Source organism: Apus apus, chromosome 2, assembly GCF_020740795.1.
Source record: "Apus apus isolate bApuApu2 chromosome 2, bApuApu2.pri.cur, whole genome shotgun sequence".
Classification (NCBI taxonomy): Eukaryota; Metazoa; Chordata; class Aves; order Apodiformes; family Apodidae; genus Apus; species Apus apus.
In genome coordinates this window covers 108805549-108824487 of record NC_067283.1, presented here as the reverse complement: position 1 = coordinate 108824487, position 18939 = coordinate 108805549, and the positions used below count along the sequence as shown (strand labels likewise).

At 41.5% G+C, this 18939-nt stretch overlaps 1 protein-coding gene across 3 annotated transcripts in view; it reads left to right on the top strand.

The window, feature by feature from the left end:
* Nucleotides 1-8712: 8712 nt before the first annotated feature.
* OSBPL1A (oxysterol binding protein like 1A) overlaps nt 8713-18939 on the top strand; it is a 73114-nt gene continuing 62887 nt past the window's right edge. The window contains exons 1-4 of one of the 3 annotated variants that reach the window (XM_051609550.1): nt 8713-9111; nt 13347-13469; nt 18065-18150; nt 18689-18763. In XM_051609550.1, coding sequence (XP_051465510.1) covers nt 13349-13469; nt 18065-18150; nt 18689-18763 — 282 coding nt within the window. In that variant the 5' untranslated portion in view covers nt 8713-9111; nt 13347-13348. Of the gene's footprint in view, nt 9134-13346; nt 13470-18064; nt 18151-18688; nt 18764-18939 lie in introns of all 3 variants that reach the window. The other 2 variants (XM_051609549.1, XM_051609551.1) reach the window with 2 other exon arrangements.

The window sequence follows — 18939 nt, the reverse complement described above, 5'->3', positions numbered from 1 at the left end:
AATAAATATATATAAAATATTTGAAAAAATCATACATGTTCCAAGCAGTGTCCATTACAGTTATAGAAATACAGTTCGTTTATTTAACATTGAAAATTTTTATGTATCTCTCTTACAGCACTGATCAGCAAAGATCTTTTTGTGCTTGATTGCAAGGTACGGGTGTCACCTTTTTTGCAGTTTCTAGTTCAGATGTTTTCTTTCTATGTGGTTTTATGCTGACCTAGTGGTGAAGAATTCAAGGTAAGCTTTGCTCTCCCCTTTCTCAAAAGCTGGGAGAATCACCACTTGCTTTAGAGAACAGGATTTAAGAGTTAAGAATGATTGTGAGAAGCAGGACACACATTCTAAAACCACACACACAAATAATCTACACCAAAACAACAAAACCCCAAACAAACGAACAAAAACACACAAAAAATTTAAAAACCCCAACAAACAAACAAACAAAAACAACCCAGGATGCAACCAAGTAGAGACAAACCCAGCACTGTATTATCAACTGCATATACTCAGGCTGGAAAACTACTGGTTACACAGCAGCTCTGCAGAAATTATTCGGGAATTACAGTGAATCCCAAGCTAAGTATCTGCCAATGCCACCATGCTTTTGCTGAAAGCTGAACCACCGTTCTGGGATGTCCAACCACACAATGGTAAAAGGTGAGGTAATCCTGCTTTGTATGGAACCACTAAAGCTCCAGCTGGAATTCTATGTCCCGTTTTAGGACTGCACTTCAAGAAGGAAGTTCTAACTGCACTAACTGAAGTCTGGATGGATTAAAGCAATGAAATCAATCTCAAATCTAGTAAGCCTGGATTCTGAAAATACTGGAGAGAAGGAGTTTGTTAGTTTAAAGAGAAGCCTGAGAAAGGTAAGCAGCCTTAGCTGCAGAGGAGAGACTACATTCTTCCTCATTCTCAGATGTAGAAAAGATGTGAACTACAAATATATAGTGCTGAAGGTTGAGAGATTCAGATCGTATGCTACAGAGAATTTGTCAACTAGTCAGTCATCCTGAGTGAAGAGGGGTGGTGCTGTGATAATCATCTTTACAGACAAGCTGTTGCAAAGACCGGCCCAATACTACGTGCTGATGAAGTGACATGTTACCTTACATTGCAGGAAATAAGATTCAGATCATTACGAGAAAAACCTGAACACTGAGGACTTTATTGAGCCATCATCACTGGGAGGTGCAAGAGAGGTTAGCCCTGAACTAAGTTAATCTTGTCTTGGGGCTGGAAGATGGGATAGATTGCTGAGAAAGCACTAATTCCTAGGATACTCATGTGAATGTATTATTGGGCTTGTAGTTCTACTGGAAATTAGATTGCCACTTTAGCTAATAACGCTAACTTGAAGGCAAAAAAATGACAGAGATGGTCAAGAAAGCAAAATTTGGTTCCACATTTAGACCTAGATTCAAGAAAATACTTCGTTTTCACACTCCTATTTTGGCTCCTAAATTTTAATTGAAATTTTGAAGTATTTAATAGCATGTGTGGTTTTACATGCATATTAGAACTTATTGAAGAACGCTATCGATGCTATCTGAGCCCAAAATCTTATATCCCATGTTCAGATTACAGGGACGAAAGTTTGACAAAAACTGCTCTTTTTTCTTAGGTAAACCAATCCATAGTAATTGAAAAAATAAAATAGAACTCTATCTTGATGTTTTTTGGTAACCAATATAGCTAAATATATAACTTTCCTGTTGTGAGCTTATATGTACTAAAGCTTTTTCCATATTCAATAACTGGGAAGTATTTTTTTCCAAGTTCAGTGAGGCTTTTTGTCTTCAGTGTCATGGATACAGTTGGCTTATTTGTTTTTGAAATAATAATAAAAAGAATATACCCAGTTTCACACCATGACAAAAATGCACATTTTATCAAGCAAAGCCCACTTAATTTTGAGAGAGAAAGAAGTTTTTTTAAAACAATTGCCTTCCATCCAAAATGTAACAAAATTGTATTTAATCTATAAGCACCTGAAAGAGATCTGCATCTGTTCATCCTAATGCTAAATTGCCTTATAAGTTCAAAAACAGAGCTTTGACACTACAAGACATTTTTAACTTCCTGATAGCAATCTCTATATTGTGCTTGCTAGTTTACTTAGCTGAACAAATGAGTTTGCATGACTATACACACTGTTTGTTAGTAAATAGCTTAAAATTGTTATTGACATTTTTTATGACTGTTTTTTTTTTCTGTAATCCATATAAAAGCTCTGATAGGAAGGACTTCAGCAACCTGCCATTAGGTCAGGAGGAAACTGTACTGGATAAGAAGACACAAAGAACAAATCACAAAAGCTGTGTGGACTGTAAACATCTCTGACAGATTAATGAGGATTATTTAACTTCCTTTCAGTGTCAGCTATATTTCTGTTAAGTCTTACTAAACTGAAATTGAGAGAAAAGTTGGTAATGAATCTCCAACATGTTCATATATACTAAATTAATGACAGAGTAGCTGAATTGATACTGTGTTCCAGACTATTTCACAGCTAATTATTTTCTTTGTCTGTCTGAAAAAATCATTCTGTAAAAACAGGATATGAAATACATATCCACAGCTTTCAAACTAGGGGTAACAGCATAGTAGAGTTTACTGAGATATTTGGGGTCTTCTGCTAGTACATAACTGAACCTCACTGTTCTTTCTGGTGAGGTGTCTCCCAAACTGATACTCTTCACAGCAATGCATGAACTTTGATATTTAAAATGGTTGCTAAATCTAACCTTTGATCCATCAGTTCTGTCTTTGTGAACTATAGAGAGCAAACAAAAACATTTAAAGCTCAAATCAAATAAATCAAGCAAAAGAAGACCCTAAATGTCAGGAAGTGACCCAAATTGCTACAGGGAATCCAAAGTCTTCGTTCTGTCTTGTCAGGGCAAGATAATACATTGGGTAGTTACTGATGCCTTTCTGGAACCAGAATCTAACCATAAAGCACAAAAAGCTTGAACAAGATACAAATAATATTCACATAGTTAAGGTAGCAAGATTTACACAGACAGTATAAATAAGAATGTTATTTAAATGCAATGCATGTAAAAGCTATCAACATTTTTTTTTTTTGGGGGGGGGGAACCAAAAACAGTTAAAAATCAGAAATGCTTTTCGATTTCATGAAATACTGCTTACATTCTACTACCAAATCTGTCCTGATGGGGGAGGTAAATAGCCACGTTTTTATGTCACCATAAAGACAAGGAACTAGCTGAAAACCTCATTCTCCCTGTGTATATAACTTCAGATCATGTGAGTTTAATTTATTGCAATTTATTTTCTCTCCACTAGTCTTTTTTTTTAACTTCATGATCCAAGCCTTCGAAACTTTAGATTTGCATGATAAACCAAGGTGTTACGTAACTTACGTTAGGAAGACAATATAGAGTTTGACAGCACAAAATAAATGCTGGTTAGGAATAAAATGCCACACTTGATATGAGTGAAGGATTCTGATTTGTGACTAAGAATCCCATTGAAAGCATACATCATGAAATCTTAACTGCACTAGAGGTGATGGGATTTTTTACTGTTAACTTTGATGGGGCCACAGTATGCAAACACAGAGGGATCAATCAGGACTGAATCACAAATAAGTGAAAATACAGGACTAAGAAAAATATATCAGAAATAAAGCACTGGAGTAAAATATAAATAATCATACCTAATTTTGCATGCAACAGTTCAAACAGCATGTTGTATTTGCAATTATTGTTTTATAAAAGATAAAAAAAATTTAAAAAACAATTAAGAACAAATAAGGACACTGTCGTGTCAGGTACTACCAATTAATGTCCTCAGTTCTCTTTTCTGTTTTTGAGCAGGATTTCCTTCTATTTCCCATTGGTGCTCTGCCAGTACTGTAGCTTTATCTTAACAGCTCAAGGAGAGCATTTTGCTATAGTAACTTAACAGCAAAACACAAAATTTTCTTTAATGTTCCAATTCCACCCTACATAAAATATAAATCTCAATCTGGGCATTCCAATAAGGAGCATTTATACATTTAAGCACAAAATAGTTCAGCTAATTTCAGTTTAACAAGTATGTGTTTTGCAGGATTGCACTCTAAATTGATATAAATTAGCTATACAGTTTGTGCTTCCAAGCTCTCCACACACAGCTGATTTTTCATTTCGGAACAAAAACCAAACCAAACTGATTCAATCTCAAGAACAAAAAAAGTGAATAAACAAGCCTAAATCTTGGTCTAAGACTACATGTCTAGTAAGACAAAACAGAAGCAGAAGGTAATTTACACCTTGGTTAAGAACATTTCTTCTATTTTAGCCACAATCCAGCTGGCTATAGCTGTATGCAGTTGTCTTCTGTAGAGCTAGAGAAATCTGAAAGCTTTTAAATGAAGTAATAACTACTGGCTGGTTTTAGGAGGCTCCTGGAATAAGAGGATCTGTGAATTCTCGCATTTTCTCCTGCCATTCTTACATACAGATTAAAAAGGCATGTTAAAATGCACTTTATTATATGGGGTTTCTTTCTGCTAGAGGATACCTCCAGAAACTGTTTGATCTTGTTTCAGGGCTGCTTTGAGCAGAAAAAATAATTCCTAATCTCAGCAGTTAATCTGGGTCACACCATCTGCAGACTGACCACATTACAGGGTTATTTCTTGCAAAGTAGTAAGTGAGTACCAGCAACAGACTCAAATCTGTAAAAATTTCTACTGCAGGCAGTTCAGAACAACAAGAAAAATTGCTTTCATCACTCACTGGAAGTTGCTCTTTGTAACTGAGGGAGAAGATCTGCAGGAATCACATGTGAGAGTGCCAGCACATAAACTCATTCTAGTGTGGCTGTCTTCCACCAGCCCAGTAAATAAAATTGGTGTGGAAATACGACAGGGGTCTGTGCTTGCTGCACTGCTCCAAGCAGAGTTGAGGAGGAACTTTCTGAAGAAGTGCACCAGGGCTGTATGCAAGCTACTAAGAAAAAAAAATTAGTTTATGTCTGATGACAGCTGGTCAGTTAACAAACAGTCATTAAACATTTTACATACATGCAACCATGTATCATGTACCACTTCCATTTATCATAATGTCCTGGTTAGAACCCATTTTCTTTCTAGTAATTTTTCTTTTCAGTTACTAGAGAGCATCTGTCATTTGTTTAACTGCCACTCCAGTGTTAAACCATTACACATTCCCATGTGTACACTCTCCTAGTAAGTTGTATGTCTCAAATTTGACTGGTGTGCTCCAGTCTGAAGAGGAAGAAAAGAATTGTCAGTGCAATAAAGAGTTGTTGTATCACAAATAAAATAGTGACGTTTCATGGGAGGTGTAGAAACAATCCTTGTCCATTTCCAAGTCTGAAATATTTTCCGAAAGTTCTTCCTTAGTTCAGCCCCAGATAAACCAGTAGCAACCTCAGTCAACTGTGCAGAGGCAGAAAGGGGTGTGGGGAAGACTGCTGGTCTTTTCTTAGCTGCAAGTGGTACCTTGCAAAATGAAAAAAAATATCAGCATCTTGGCTTGAATAATTGCTAATGATGACATCAACCACAATAGCACTGTTGTCTGTTTTCAAGTAATGGCAATGAAGATTGTTATTGTTTTAAAATATCCAGCTGAAATACTGCTAGTCATAGGGTTCGATTGCCCGCAGCAATTAATTCAACAAGTTGTTTATGCACTACAGCCAGGAGAAGCTCCATCCCTAACATTCTCCTGAGAAAGTGCTATGGACATACAGCTTTTGATTCCTGTCAGGTTGTCCCATTGCCCCATACCAGAATATGAGATGATATAAAATATACTATGCTGTGAAAATCATTGATAAAATGGTTCCGTGAGTTCTTTGCAAGGCTGTTTGCCAGTGCACCCAGCCCAAACATGGAAAGTGTTTCATGCTTTCTGCATCACTAATTTCAGCAGGTTATCTGAAAAAGGAAAGACATGGGGGAAAATGGTGAAAGGTATGCTCAAAAGGCAGGGAACCCTTCATATCAGCAATACTGTTTTTCTCATATTCCCTCCTATTCTCATATTTGGAGTCAAACTCCAAAACGCACTGGGTTTTGTCTGGGATGTGCAAGGAAGCAAAACACGGGTGAAAAATAGATGTTCTTTAAAAATGCTGGAAACAGGAGGATTGTTGTGATCTGACCTAAAGGTCAGAGTGACCCACAGTACAGTTAACCTGAGCGGGCCCAGGTCTGTGCTGTGGTGCACAGCTCCCTTGGCTGCAGGATAAACTCCACCACTGCTTGTCTCAGAAGAGCCTACAGGCAGCTCCCACTTGGTGCCTCTGATTACACCACCTGCGTGGCCTTGCCTTTATGCAGAGGTGCAGCAAGTTCGCATGTGAACATCCTTTATGAACAGCTGTTTTCTTACAAGAAAACTAAAACAGCTTGAATCACCAAGGAGGATGGGATTTGTGGAGTGTGTGGTGGGAGAAGTCTGTCCGGGGTCAGTCCAATGCTGCTGGAACATGGGCTTCACAGCATCTGAAGGGACATAAGATTTACGCGCTATCTTTATTACTCTTCTTTATTCTTTCTTTTTAAAACAGGTATCTTATTAAGCCATTTGATGGCATCTCTTTCTTACTGAGAGTCAGAAAAAGCCTTCACTGTCCCTCTCAATCATTACCCTAGCTCCCTGGTGCAGAATGGAGAGCTACAGTCTGACTGGCTTGAGGGAAAAGCTCTGGGCTGTGACTTACGTTCTGCATTGCAATGGATTATACAGCAGCAATAAATTATAAAGAGGGATTGCTGATACTTGGATTTCATTACAGAAATTATAACAAATAGGTGGAGTTAATCTAAATATTTTTAGACAGCATTTATGTGTGTAAATATAATACAAAACAGGAAAAGGGAGGGTTTGTGGATTTTATATAGTGAGGTTGCTGGGAGCAGTTGCAGCTTTGTGAAAGATAGCTCAAAGCATGAAGCAAGAGGAAGAAAGAAAAGGAAATAAGCTTAGACAGACTGGCAGCAGCAGCCAAGAGAGTGAGAAAAGATAGGAATGTGGGCCTGAAACAGCTAGGGCTCAGAAAGTAAGGATAGCACCTTGAAGACCTGCTCCTAAGGAAGGAGAGTCAAGGTGATCCTTCACTGAAGCTGCTCAAACATCATATACTTATTGCTGAAGTATCTCTGGAAGAAGGTCTCTTAAGTAAGGTAAGCCAATTTAAAGTAACGAAAACCAGAAGTCCAGACACAGTAAATCTGTGTAATCTCCCCAGGTGTGGAACCGTTCCTTCTCTTCTTTTGATATTTCATTCTTAAAACACAAAAAATATACGTAGCTATAGACAATACAGAAATATTAAGCACACCTCATTATTTATGTATCAAGAGTTTCACAAGAATTCCTCAGGTTTAAACTTGCCCACTTTTGGAACAGAAGTTTCGTCCTCATCTCTTGAGATAGTTTCTCAAGGCACCTGTGGCTCCTGCCCTGCCTTTTCCGCCCTCTTCCTGCATGTGACACAGACCCAGTCATGCCTGAACACCACAAAGCTTCCCTACTTTCTTAACAAGTTCCTTCCTACAGGATTTCAAAAGCGCAGTGGGAGCTCTCAAGACGCAAAACCCCTCTCAGATGCTAAATAAGATGCCGGCCATTTGGCTTGAACTGGAAAAGGCGTAGAGGGAAACAAGTAAGGGCGGGAGGAGCAGATGGGACGGAGCGGTGGGCTAGTGGGCCTTTTTGTTCACCGGAGTACCCCAAGCTCTTGCTGTCTCGGGCTGCTTTCGGGTACGCTGTCCTCAGGAGCAGTGTGTCCCCTCACCGATTCCCCTGACTTGCCCCGCGTTTGTGTACGAGACCCACGCGACTGCCCAGGACGCCTCTTTCACCCTCTGGGGACACGTCGTTCCCGCACTCTGGCGTTCTCTTCTGATGCCGTCCTGTCCCGAGTCCTCCACGCGGCTGCGAGCGCCCCTCGGTGCCCGCACGTCCCCGCCGCCCCCCTCTCGCCCCCGCTCCCGGCGCAGGCGGGACCCGCTTCGCCCCGAGCCCCGGCGGGCTGCGCCGCGCCGAGCCGAGCCGTGCGGGGCCTGCGGGACCGGCCCCACGCGTGCGGGACGGCCCCGCCGCCTCCCTCCTGCCGCCCGGCCCCGCTGAGCGGGACCGCGCTGGCGGGGCGGGGGGTGCGGGGCTCGGCCCCCCCGGGCGTCCCGCGCCGCCGGGGCGGGGGGGGGGTGTGTGTCACGTGCCGGTGCGGGGAGCACGGCGGGCGGCGGCGGGAGCTGCGGGGAGCGGAGCGGCGAGGCGGGCGGGACAGCCCACCCGCCCCGGGCCGGGGGGGGAGGAAGGGGTGAGGGGGAGACGTGCCCTCCCGCCGCGCCCTCCGCTTATTTACTGCTGCTACGTTGTCCCCTTCCCCCCCCCGGCCCGGGGCTGCTCCCCGGCCGGTTGCCGCCCGTCCCGTGGGGCGGGCGGGCGGGAGGAGGGAGCGGCGGGCTCAGCCCGAGCCGGCTGCCGGGGCCGCGGCGGGCCTGCTGCGCCGGGGAGGCCTGCGCGGCCGGCGCTGCGTGCGGGGGGACGTGCCCCGCCGGGCCGCCCGCCCCGGAGGGCCCGGCTCGCTGCTCCCCCAGGCTGCGGCCGCGTCTGCGGGTGTCGCTGCTTCCCGCCCCCCCCCCCGGGAGCCTCTCAGAGCCTCGGCCCGGCGAGCCGTGCGGGGGGCTGCCCAGCGTACAGCTGCCTAGAGGCCCAGGAGCCGAAACGGAGGCAGCCAAGGCAGCCAGCGGGAGGCTCTGGCCTGCGGGAGGGGTGTGAGGGCCTGCTGCGTGTGGCTCTTCCTCCCGCCACTCCTCCTCCTCCTCCTCCTCCCCGCAGCAGCCCCCGCGGTGGCGGCGGAGCTGGGTGCGGGTGGCCGGTGCCTCCAGGTGCGGGGATCCCCGCCCTGGGCCTGAGCGCACCTTTGCCACTGGCAAGAAGCGAAGTTGCTGTGACGCGTGAGCCGATCGCCGTGGAAAAAAAAAAAAAAAAAAAAGGGTGTAGTTGCCGGCACCGAAACGGACTGCTGGGCTCCAGGCGCACGTAGAGAACTCCAGGGCTTCTGCTGAAGTTCTTGCTTGCTCGGAGCTGTGCTTGCCTGCTGTATCCGGTGAGAACTCGCACCAGCTGCGGTAAGGTTGTTCAGAGCTCCTGGGCTGAAAGTCTTTGGCGTAACAGAACTAAACTCTGTGCAGAAAACAGCTGGGAGATGGCGAAGAAGGAGGATTAGTTAAAATAGCTATTGCCTTGGCAATTGAACAGATGCCGTGTTATTTGCATCCGCCTTAATTGCTACTGAGCAGACAGTAACTTTGTTTCAGATTAGGTGGTGATTTCACGTGAAGTACCATGAGGTTGTGTCATAGAAGCATGTTCAGTTTTTAACTTCTGCAACGCTTTAGCTGAAATAACTACGTTTAGGTAATATCGCTCCTGCTTTTAGTACTGCAGCTCTTCCTTCTTGCAGCATCTCCTGTCAGTGCGATGTGTTGTGTGGGTTTGTAGACAGGTTCTGTCTGTTTGTGTGGTTTGGTGCATTTTGTCCTTCTCCTTTACAAGCATCACATCATTTCATTATATGTGCTAGCTGGGACATGTAAGAAGGCTTCCTGAGCGAGTATCATCTTTTCCTACAGGAATCTAGTTTTCATTGCTAGAGGGAGATCTCTTGAAATACTAGGCAGTGCTGTGCTTTTTACTAACCTTACTCTTCATTATGAATAGGAAGCTTCATATGCTGACTCAGCCTTAACATGAAATTAGGCAGTGCCAACACTGCTTCTGCTGCTTATCAAGTTGCAGCAGAGTGAAAACCAGCCATGTTCTGGTTAGTGTGTGCTGGTGCTGTTCTGGGCTGTCAACATGGCAGGAGGCCTCAGCAGGAGAAGAAATCAAAGCAAAAGCAAGTGGGTCTTATCAATAGTGCTACCCTGTGGTCAGGGATGGCACTTTAGGTCTTTGTAGACAGCTTTTTGAGAAAGGGAGGAGTTTTTTTACATGCATTCTCTCCTGGCTGTTGGATAAGAGTTGGTAGTTAGGTAGCCTTTTGTGGTTAAGTATTCTGCAAAGCCCCCTTAAGCAGGTGTGCAGGCAAAATGGTAACCTGAGCTCTCTGTGTTGGTAACAACTTCTGTGTGAATATAGGTGCTGTGATAGTGTGAGAAGATCGCTCTGGCATAGGTCTCGTAGAAAAAGATATAAGCAGAGCATCTTGATGCTATTCTTTATAGCTTCTTAAAGGATAACATTCGATTAGCAGTCAGGTACTGTTCCAGTGTTCCTAATTAGTTAAAAAAAAAGTGCCTTGCAGTCACATCTCGGCTGTATAGGACGCAGTAAATACTGTACTTATGTTGTTTTCTTATGGTATACCAGTGACTGTAGAGCTGAACATACCAGCCTTTCAATGGCAGAAGGCATAAAGATGAGCTGTGAAAGGCAGTTTAACCTATGTCAATGGATTCATGGAGTGATGTAATGATGGCAACACCACCGACTGAACAGATGTCCACTCCCTTAAAAGTGCCTAGTAACTTTGCGTATAGGCAGCACAATTGATGTAGATTAACCTGCTAGTAAGTACCTTGTGGCTAATTAAGAAAAAAAACCTTAAGTTTCTCCACCGGTGCTGATAGTCTGGTTAGGTATCTTGAGACTGGTGGGTTGCTGATCTGCATTACAAAGCAAATCTGGTTGCTTAAAGCAGTATTTTCAAGATTATGCTAAGTTCTGTTAAGAGCCCCTTTGCTGCTAGGTTCATGCAGGCATTTCATTTAGCTTGTTAGCTGGAACTTTAGGTTCTGTCTCTTGTCTGATGAGTAACTGCACACAGATTCACTTTCCAGCCTCAATTGTAGGAACATTTTCATGTGAATGATCCTTCTATGACTAATAATAGTCAGACAGTAATTCTTCTGCATCATTGCATGCTTCAAGCTTGTGGAGCATGTTTGAATTTGGAGGTTTGGCCTAAACAGCAAAGTCTTTGGGAGCTAAACCATTGAAGCAGACAGACCTTTCTTACCTTTGTTACTATGCATATCCCTCTACTGCTAATATTTGCTGTTAGAGTACAAACCAACTGGTGATGTTAACCTAATGATGCTTTGGGGGGCAGAGGAAGAAAAATCATGCAAGTAACTTTACACAGTGATTCAGCTTTCTGTGTATCTTAAGCCATTTAAGATTCTGCTTGTGTACATAGCTGGTCTTGCTGCTTACATGGGTGGTGCGTTTGGATCAGCTTCTTGGTTCTCTTCCCAAGCAATTTTTTCTTCCTTCTCAGCAATATCAGATTGAATCTGCACTTTCTTAATGTGTTGGGAGTATATTACTATTTATACCTGTTGTGTATGTGGGATGCTGACGAATGATACAGGGTAACAATAAGAGTATGTTTCTCTTATCTAAGCATTTGAGAGATCGCTAAAGAAATATTGTGTAGGAGGAGGTGAAAATGAAAGATGAGCTTTTTTCCTCTTCCATCCCTGATGGATAGTCCAACAAAATGAGCTTTAACTATCCTCTCAGCTTTTGTCTATATGATTCTCAGTTCTGCATTCTGTGTCCCCCTGAAACAGTATCACTGAGCTTCAGATAAAGTTATTACAGACTTCAGTACTCCAGTTTTACATTAACATGTGTGACTTTGATATTTTTCTGGGCACTGGTAGAACTGATTCACTGAAAATTATACCTGCCTCAGTAATAACGCTGTGCTGTGTTGCCTCAGACAAGTGGGTAGTCACCTGTTTAAAGGAGAATTTAACTTCAGAGCTTGAAGTATTACTAGAAGGACTAGTACTGTTTTGTTGTTTGTTTGCTTTTATTAAGTAGAACTGAAAAGAAGGTACAAACAAGAGTATTGTCTAACTGCTGCAGGAGAAGGCATTTGTATCCTGTGTGTATGGTAGATTGAGGGTGATTGATCTGGTCTGTTCTGAAACATGCTAGAAAGGGCTTACTTGATCTTTCTCACTTTTTATTTTTTTCCTGTCTTCCTTTGCTAACAGAGCAAAAGGTAGGGAAAATTCTCCTCTCTGTATTGCTGGCACTATGGCAATCTCTCCTGTTCTAGGCTTCTGTCTCAGTCTTGAGTATTACAAGATCTGTCACTGTTACAGGCTTTTTTGTTGTTTACCCAGTGTTCTCACTGTCTTTTTGCTTGCTGAGTGGCTTCTTGTCTTATCAAAGTAGTAGATGCTTCCTGCATCTATTTTAGCTGTGAGCATATATAATGCAACCAAGCTGCCTGTTCATTGCAGCAGAGTGTAAACCATTTGTGGGACCAATCAAAACCTTTGCTAGTTTAGGAAAGCTAACTGTGTGAGGCCAGTAATGTTCTTTGAAATCATTAGCTGACTTCAGAAATCTAGTTTTCTGCAGGATCTGGTAAACCTAGTATGTCAGGTGAAGGTGCTAAACCGGAGACACTAAATTTGGGCAACTTATTAATCTTTGTTGTTTTTAACAGCAATAAGTTGTGCGTTACAGCACAGTCCTTTGAAGCTGCTTTTAACATTGCTTTTTTACACCCCTTAAAAACATATTTAAAATATTAAAGTTGGATTTTGCCTGTGCTGAGCTGTGCTATTCTGTGAAATATGTAAATGCACCTTTTGTTTGTTTGTTTGTTTTGTAGTTCAAAAACAATGGTAAGATGAGAATTAGCTACTTATGTTTTACAGTCACATGGTAACTTCTTTATATTGTACTATTGTGCTTAAAGATAATGCGAAATCTAAACAGTTGTTTGAGTATCTGACTCCCCTTCAAGTCAAGGTTGGAGGGGGTCAGGCACCTGAGTTTGAGAGCTGATCGTGTCAGTCACTGATGGTTATCTGGGAACCTCCATGTGAATGTGGATTCTATTCCCCAGGGTCAGTCAAATAAGTCTTGGTTAGTTCTGAAGAAATAATTTGACTTAAAGGCATATGTATTTGTTGTTTGTTCTATTCTTACTGTCTCTGAAAACCTTAAGGGGTAATGGTGAAAACCTTACAAGGAAAAAGTAAATGCTTACGGGTTAGGTTTGGCTTGTAGCAAAGCTTGCCTTATTTGTGGCACACAGTTCCGACTTTCAAGCCACGTTTAGAACTTAGAAAACTGAGAACCAAGAAAACATGGGTATTTTGTCATTTAACTGCTTTGTTTGTATAAGGAACTTTAGTGCTTTAGTGGCATGACTGTGTCCTGGACAGTTGAAAACAGCTTGCACAGTAAATGTATTCCACATAGGAAAAAGTGCTGTTAATATTACATAAGGGAGAAAAGTGCTATAATACTAGGCCATAACTTATATCACTGTAAGAGATTGCAAAATTGGTTATTTTGTATCTTTATTAGAGATGAGTACTGAAGCAGAACAGCAGCTTCTCCATCATGCTAGAAATGGAAATGCTGAAGAAGTTAAGCAGCTGTTGGATACCATGAACAAAGGAGAAATAAGCTTTGATATCAACTGTAAAGGTTAGTTGCCTTCCTCAAATGTTTGTAATCTCACTGTTGAAGCCATTGGCAGTGAAGCTGCTACTGAAATTATATAACTTTGCTTTCTCTGAAGTGCTCAACAGAGTAATAAAAGCAGTTACACAACTACTTTTGTCCTGTGACTCTTAAGGGCACATGCATGGGGAGAGATCATAAAAGCAGACTACAGATAACTACTGTTCAGAAAACCTCAGTAATCCACAAAATTTGGAAATGTCAACAAGGTTAAGAATGTTTATGCTAACTTCAGAGCTTTGTAATACTAAAAAAACCCACAACAGACCATGGTGCCAAAGAATGGCTTATTGAAGCAAAGAGCCTCCAACAAGGCTGCAGAACAGATTAGGTAGCTTTTCTGCTTCAATAGGTGTTTTTTGTGTTGTTTTTTTTTTTTTTTTAATTTTTTTTTTTTTTAGGCCCATGTTTCATTATCATGTAGTAGGAGCAGCTACATCCCTTTCCACTTGTGGGAATGCTTAGGACAGACTGTTAGCTCTATACTAGATTACTTGGGAAAAGAAAGTAAAGCTGCTAGTCCTCTGTGTGTGGGTCTTTGTCCAACGTTAAAAGTTTTGCATGTGCATGGGTACCATAGCTACTGCTAAGAAACTCACTAAGTATTAAAACTTGAAACTAGGACTGGATTTGCAACCTTGTTAGCAGTCACAGACTGCCCTATTTTTTTATCCATTTCGTAACTTTCTATCTCTCTTTGTTTACATCAGTGTCTTCCAGGTTGCTTAAAAAAAGTGGGTGTGTATCCCACTCCTTCTACATGCACTATTTCTTTTTTCAGCACTTACCTGTTAAGCAGCACTGAGAAAAGAGTGCTGCAAAGAGAGAGGGGAGAGAGCAGCTGTGCTTCCTCTCAGGCATGACAGAGGGAACGCCTTGCCCCAGAGAGCAGGGGAAGCCTGTTATCTGAACAAGCTTTATCCCTTTCCCAACTCTAGTTCTTAATCATCAGTTTACTCTTCCTCATACATGTCTGTGTTTTCCCAATAGTTCATGTGCTCCCATCCAAAAAACAAGTTGTAAAATGCAAACCCTTGATATTTCATCTTCAGGGAGCTAGTTCATAGTTTAAAGGGAAACTATACAGAGCTTGATTCAGCTAGAGCCCTCAACCCTCAAAAGTACGTAGTTTGCAAATATCCATGTCATTGTGTGTAGTGCCTAAAGAGCTGGAATACAAATACCTTAGGATTCATGCAACAGTTCCCATAGATAACTTGCTGAAGTCTTGTGTGCTTAGAAGAGATTTCAGAGCTTCCTAGATGTGTTCTTAAACATTATCTGAAGTGAAGAAAGCATAATGAAATGTCATGATCTGCAGTCCTGTATTGTATCAAGCAAACTGGTCTCTGGTCAGCCTTTCTGTTCCAAGTCAAGTGTTGTGACAGTCTACAGCTAGGTAGAAGTCACTCAGCAATGAATGGAAAGATTGTGCTTAGCTGTTATTCTTCCAGTTTAGCAATACAGCATGGCCAGCCAGCTAATACATGCTTGCTAATGGGATGTCTAGAAAACTAGAGGGAAGATGCTGGTAATAGTTTAGGTAGAAAAAAAAACAGTTCTGAATATGGAACACAGAGAAATCTATGCTCTCTAAGTTCTGATTCCTCTAAGTGTTAGAGAAGACAGAAGTGTAACTGCATTGTTCTCTAGGGGAAACTGTTCTGGTTATCTGAAACTTCGAATCTCTTCCACAGGTACTCTTCCGAGACTGTTTCAATAACTTTGAACCTGTAGAATACCACACTGAAAATAGTCTAAGAAAAAATCAGGCCAGCCAGCCTCTGCAGTATAACTACCCCTGCCATTCTGCCTCCTTACTACCAAAACCACTATGTCTTATTAAATCCTGATCTGTTAGGTACTACCAGAAAGTAATTGTGCAACCACAGGATGATTAACTACAATACAGGCTGTAGCCTGTAACCAGCTTTTTGCAACCCTCCATCATACTTCTCTTCCCTACAGCTGCTTGTCCTTCTGTCATTACCTTCTGGATAATCAGATAGCAGTCAGGGTATGGGGAATGTCTTCAGTGCTACAGCAGTTCCTTCAAGACTTGCATCTGATGTGGTAATGACACTTGGCTTGGAATAAAGTACTTCTGGAGCAGGTGGGAGGTTGTACTGGAGGTACTGTAAACTTCACCCAAAGCACTCCTTGGGAGGCATAAGTCCAACACATTAATGTGCCTGGGTGTCAAAGCCTACCTTCAACATCTTGTAAAACCTGTATTGTCTTTCCAAGGGTGAGCTTGTAACTGATGCTGTGCTCTAGATTCACGAGTGTGAAGTCTGACAAGAGTGATCCAAGACATCCCAATTTCAGACAAAGTGAAGGAAAAGAAAATATATCCAGGTTCCTCCTACTTCTTCTGTCATGGCTGGATTCTAGCCAGTCAACACTTCCAGATAAGCAAGACTTGCTTGTTGAGAATCCAGCAAATCGTGTGAACTTCCATTTCTAGTTTTGTCAGTTCACTGGTTTCAAAATAAGTTATCCACTTTAAAACAGCACTAAACCTGGGTTTCATCCAAAACAGTCGTATTTTCTAAGCCTATTTTGGCGTATTCTCCTTAAGTACAAAAAAAACAGAATAACTAGGACTTTGCAAAGTAAGAAAACAGTGAAAAAGCTCAACGGTCAACAGTGTATTATGCCAACATATACATTTGAATGACTGCAGAGTAGCCTGGCAGATCCCAACCAGGAGGTGACTGCCCAGTTTATCTCCATTCTCTAAACAAATTATAATGCTTGAGACTTTAGCTAATTGTCATCAAAGTGAAGAACTGTGTAAGAGGGATAGAGGAATTTTTTTGTGTGTTTATTCTACTTTCCTGTCCTTCCATTCTGACCAGTGTAATGATGTCCTGGTTTAAAATAATAATTTTAAAAGTGCAATCACTTGTGGTCACTAAAAGAAAAGTGTCAAGCACCTCAAGAGCTTGAGAAGTAACTGGTCAGCTAACATCAGAAATGCAAACATTCAGAGTGGATTCTGAACAAAGGCCTTTGGCACTTAAGTCATTAAGAACTAATAATCTGGCCAAGTTCCTGAGTTTTTTATTATTTTTTTTCCATCACTGAATTCCTTGGCAGCAGTACTGTTTTGTCAGTGCTGTAACTAGTGACTGTCTTGGGCTAACTGTATTAATTCAATGTAACTCGGACCTCTTTTATGTTCTTTCAAGGAATCGTCCTCCCTACTAGACTTAGGGGTGAATGATGTCCATTTAGTATGTTATCCAGCATACATAGCCCCAGAATTGGGGATCCACACAGTATTTATCTTCTGTGCCTATCAGCCATGTAGGACAGGAGCTCTGTTGTAGGCCAGACTGGGATGAGGGGAAAGAATCGGGGTTGGAACAACAGCAGGGGTTCAGAAGAGAACCAAATAACAAAAGAAATGGCCAACAGAGGGCAGAAATATTAGCTGAAAACAATTGTAAGAAATGAGAAAGTATTTCAGTTGTAAACCACATTCTAATGTTAACTTGTAAATATGAGAACAAAGAATTATGAACTTGCAAGACCAGGCGTTCTCCTTTTTGTTGTGCTAGTGACTTGTCCCATTAGGGCAAACTTATGTTATGCATATTCCAGACTCCAAAGCTTGAGAGTACGTGAAAAGGGAAAACGTAATGGTGGCAGTAAACTTAAAAACCATTTCAAATGCCTCATTTTCATTTTGCTTCCAAATACAAAATTATAGCTTTTAGGTGGCTCTTGGAATGGTGTGGGTCTGTTGCTTAGTAAAAACAATGCACAAATTAGCTTTGCTTAGTACAGTTGAGTGTTGCAACTGGAAATTAGCATGAGTTGCTAAACTAGTAATCTCTAATACTTTTGAAATCTTGCTTTTAAAGAAGTGATTGTTGGACAGTTTTTGAATTTCATTCATACTGCCAATCCTCCGGGACATGCTTTAAGTGCTTTTTAAAACATAAATTTGCATGGTCGCTTCTGTGCCTGCATCCTACTTATGCTTATTCATGCAGAGGCTTTCAGCTGTAGTACAGAAATTTCAAATCATGATACTTAGTAAGTCTAGCTTTATTAAAATTGAGTACAAGCACAAAACAACAATAAGAAAACCCTAGCTTGAGACTAGCCTGCCTCTTTTGGTTTTAATCATATGTTTGGAAAGATGGGTTGTCCTACCTCTCACTTGAGTGCAGGATATAAAATCGGCTAAACCAAACTGGTTTCTGATAAACAAGACGAGTATGTAGTTGCATGTGCTATTTTCATAGTGAATGAAAGTAAACTTCTTCCTACTGTTGAAGAACAATGTATTGCATGAAAACAAGAATTTTGCTCTTTGTCATACAACGTGACTTTCTCCTTTCAGAAGGACTTTGTAGGTTTGAATCTAGCATTCTCAGACTGCATCACGATTTAGTAATTCAAATGACATGAAGAGTGATGATGCTTCTGGCCTCCTTGCTCTTCTGTTACTGTAAAGAATGATTATCCATGCCAACCTCCAAGCATGTGACAAAGGTCTCTTGTACTGTGTGACTAAAACTTAATTTACCTCTTTTGTCTTTTAGGCAGAAGTAAATCTAATATGGGTTGGACACCTCTTCACCTCGCATGCTACTTTGGGCATGCTGTTGTTGTAGAGGATTTGCTGAAGGTATGATTTTATTTGCCTTTGTATAAGATAGGGAATTCTTTGTAACGCTGGAAGCAGTTAGTATTTATTCAGGTTTTTTGTGATAGAAGAAAGGCAGCTTTGTAGAGAGGCAGAGCCACTCCTACAGGTTATCTGCATATAACATAGAGATACTGTGTATGCATGTTACCCAGTACCATTACAGTTCTTTAAGTTTGTACTTTTTCCCAAAACCTACACCTCAAAAAAAACAACCAAACAATACCTCCTTCCCCTGTGTTAAACTTTTTTTTATATCTACCTGGTTCTCAAAAGTGAGAGAGATACCTGGAGAAAATGAAGGAGGCTTTTTCTTTTTGAAGTGGTTTATAGAGTACTGGTTATTAATCTTACATATGTACTTTATCTTCACTTCCAGGATGGATGTGTTACAGTTCTGATCTGATTTGCCACAAGGCCTACATTAGTGTCCTGTCCTACTGCTTCCCCCAGTCAAAGGGAATAGCTATGTAGTTCTTGTTGGAAAGGCATTCAGATGTCTTTTTGTCTTGCTATTTAGGCTGGTGTGGATGTGAATGTGCTGAATGACATGGGGGATACTCCGCTCCATCGTGCAGCTTTCACAGGACGTAAGGTAAAGTATGTTCGGTTTTTTAAAGCCTCAATAATAGAATTATTAAAGAAGTACTATCAGTAAGATCACTTCAAAAAGATGTCTTGATGCTGTGCCTTCAAAAGAATTAGACATCTTGCCTAGCTGGTATAACTGTCCAAAACAAAAACATGGTGCAAGTGTCTTCTCTTGAAGAC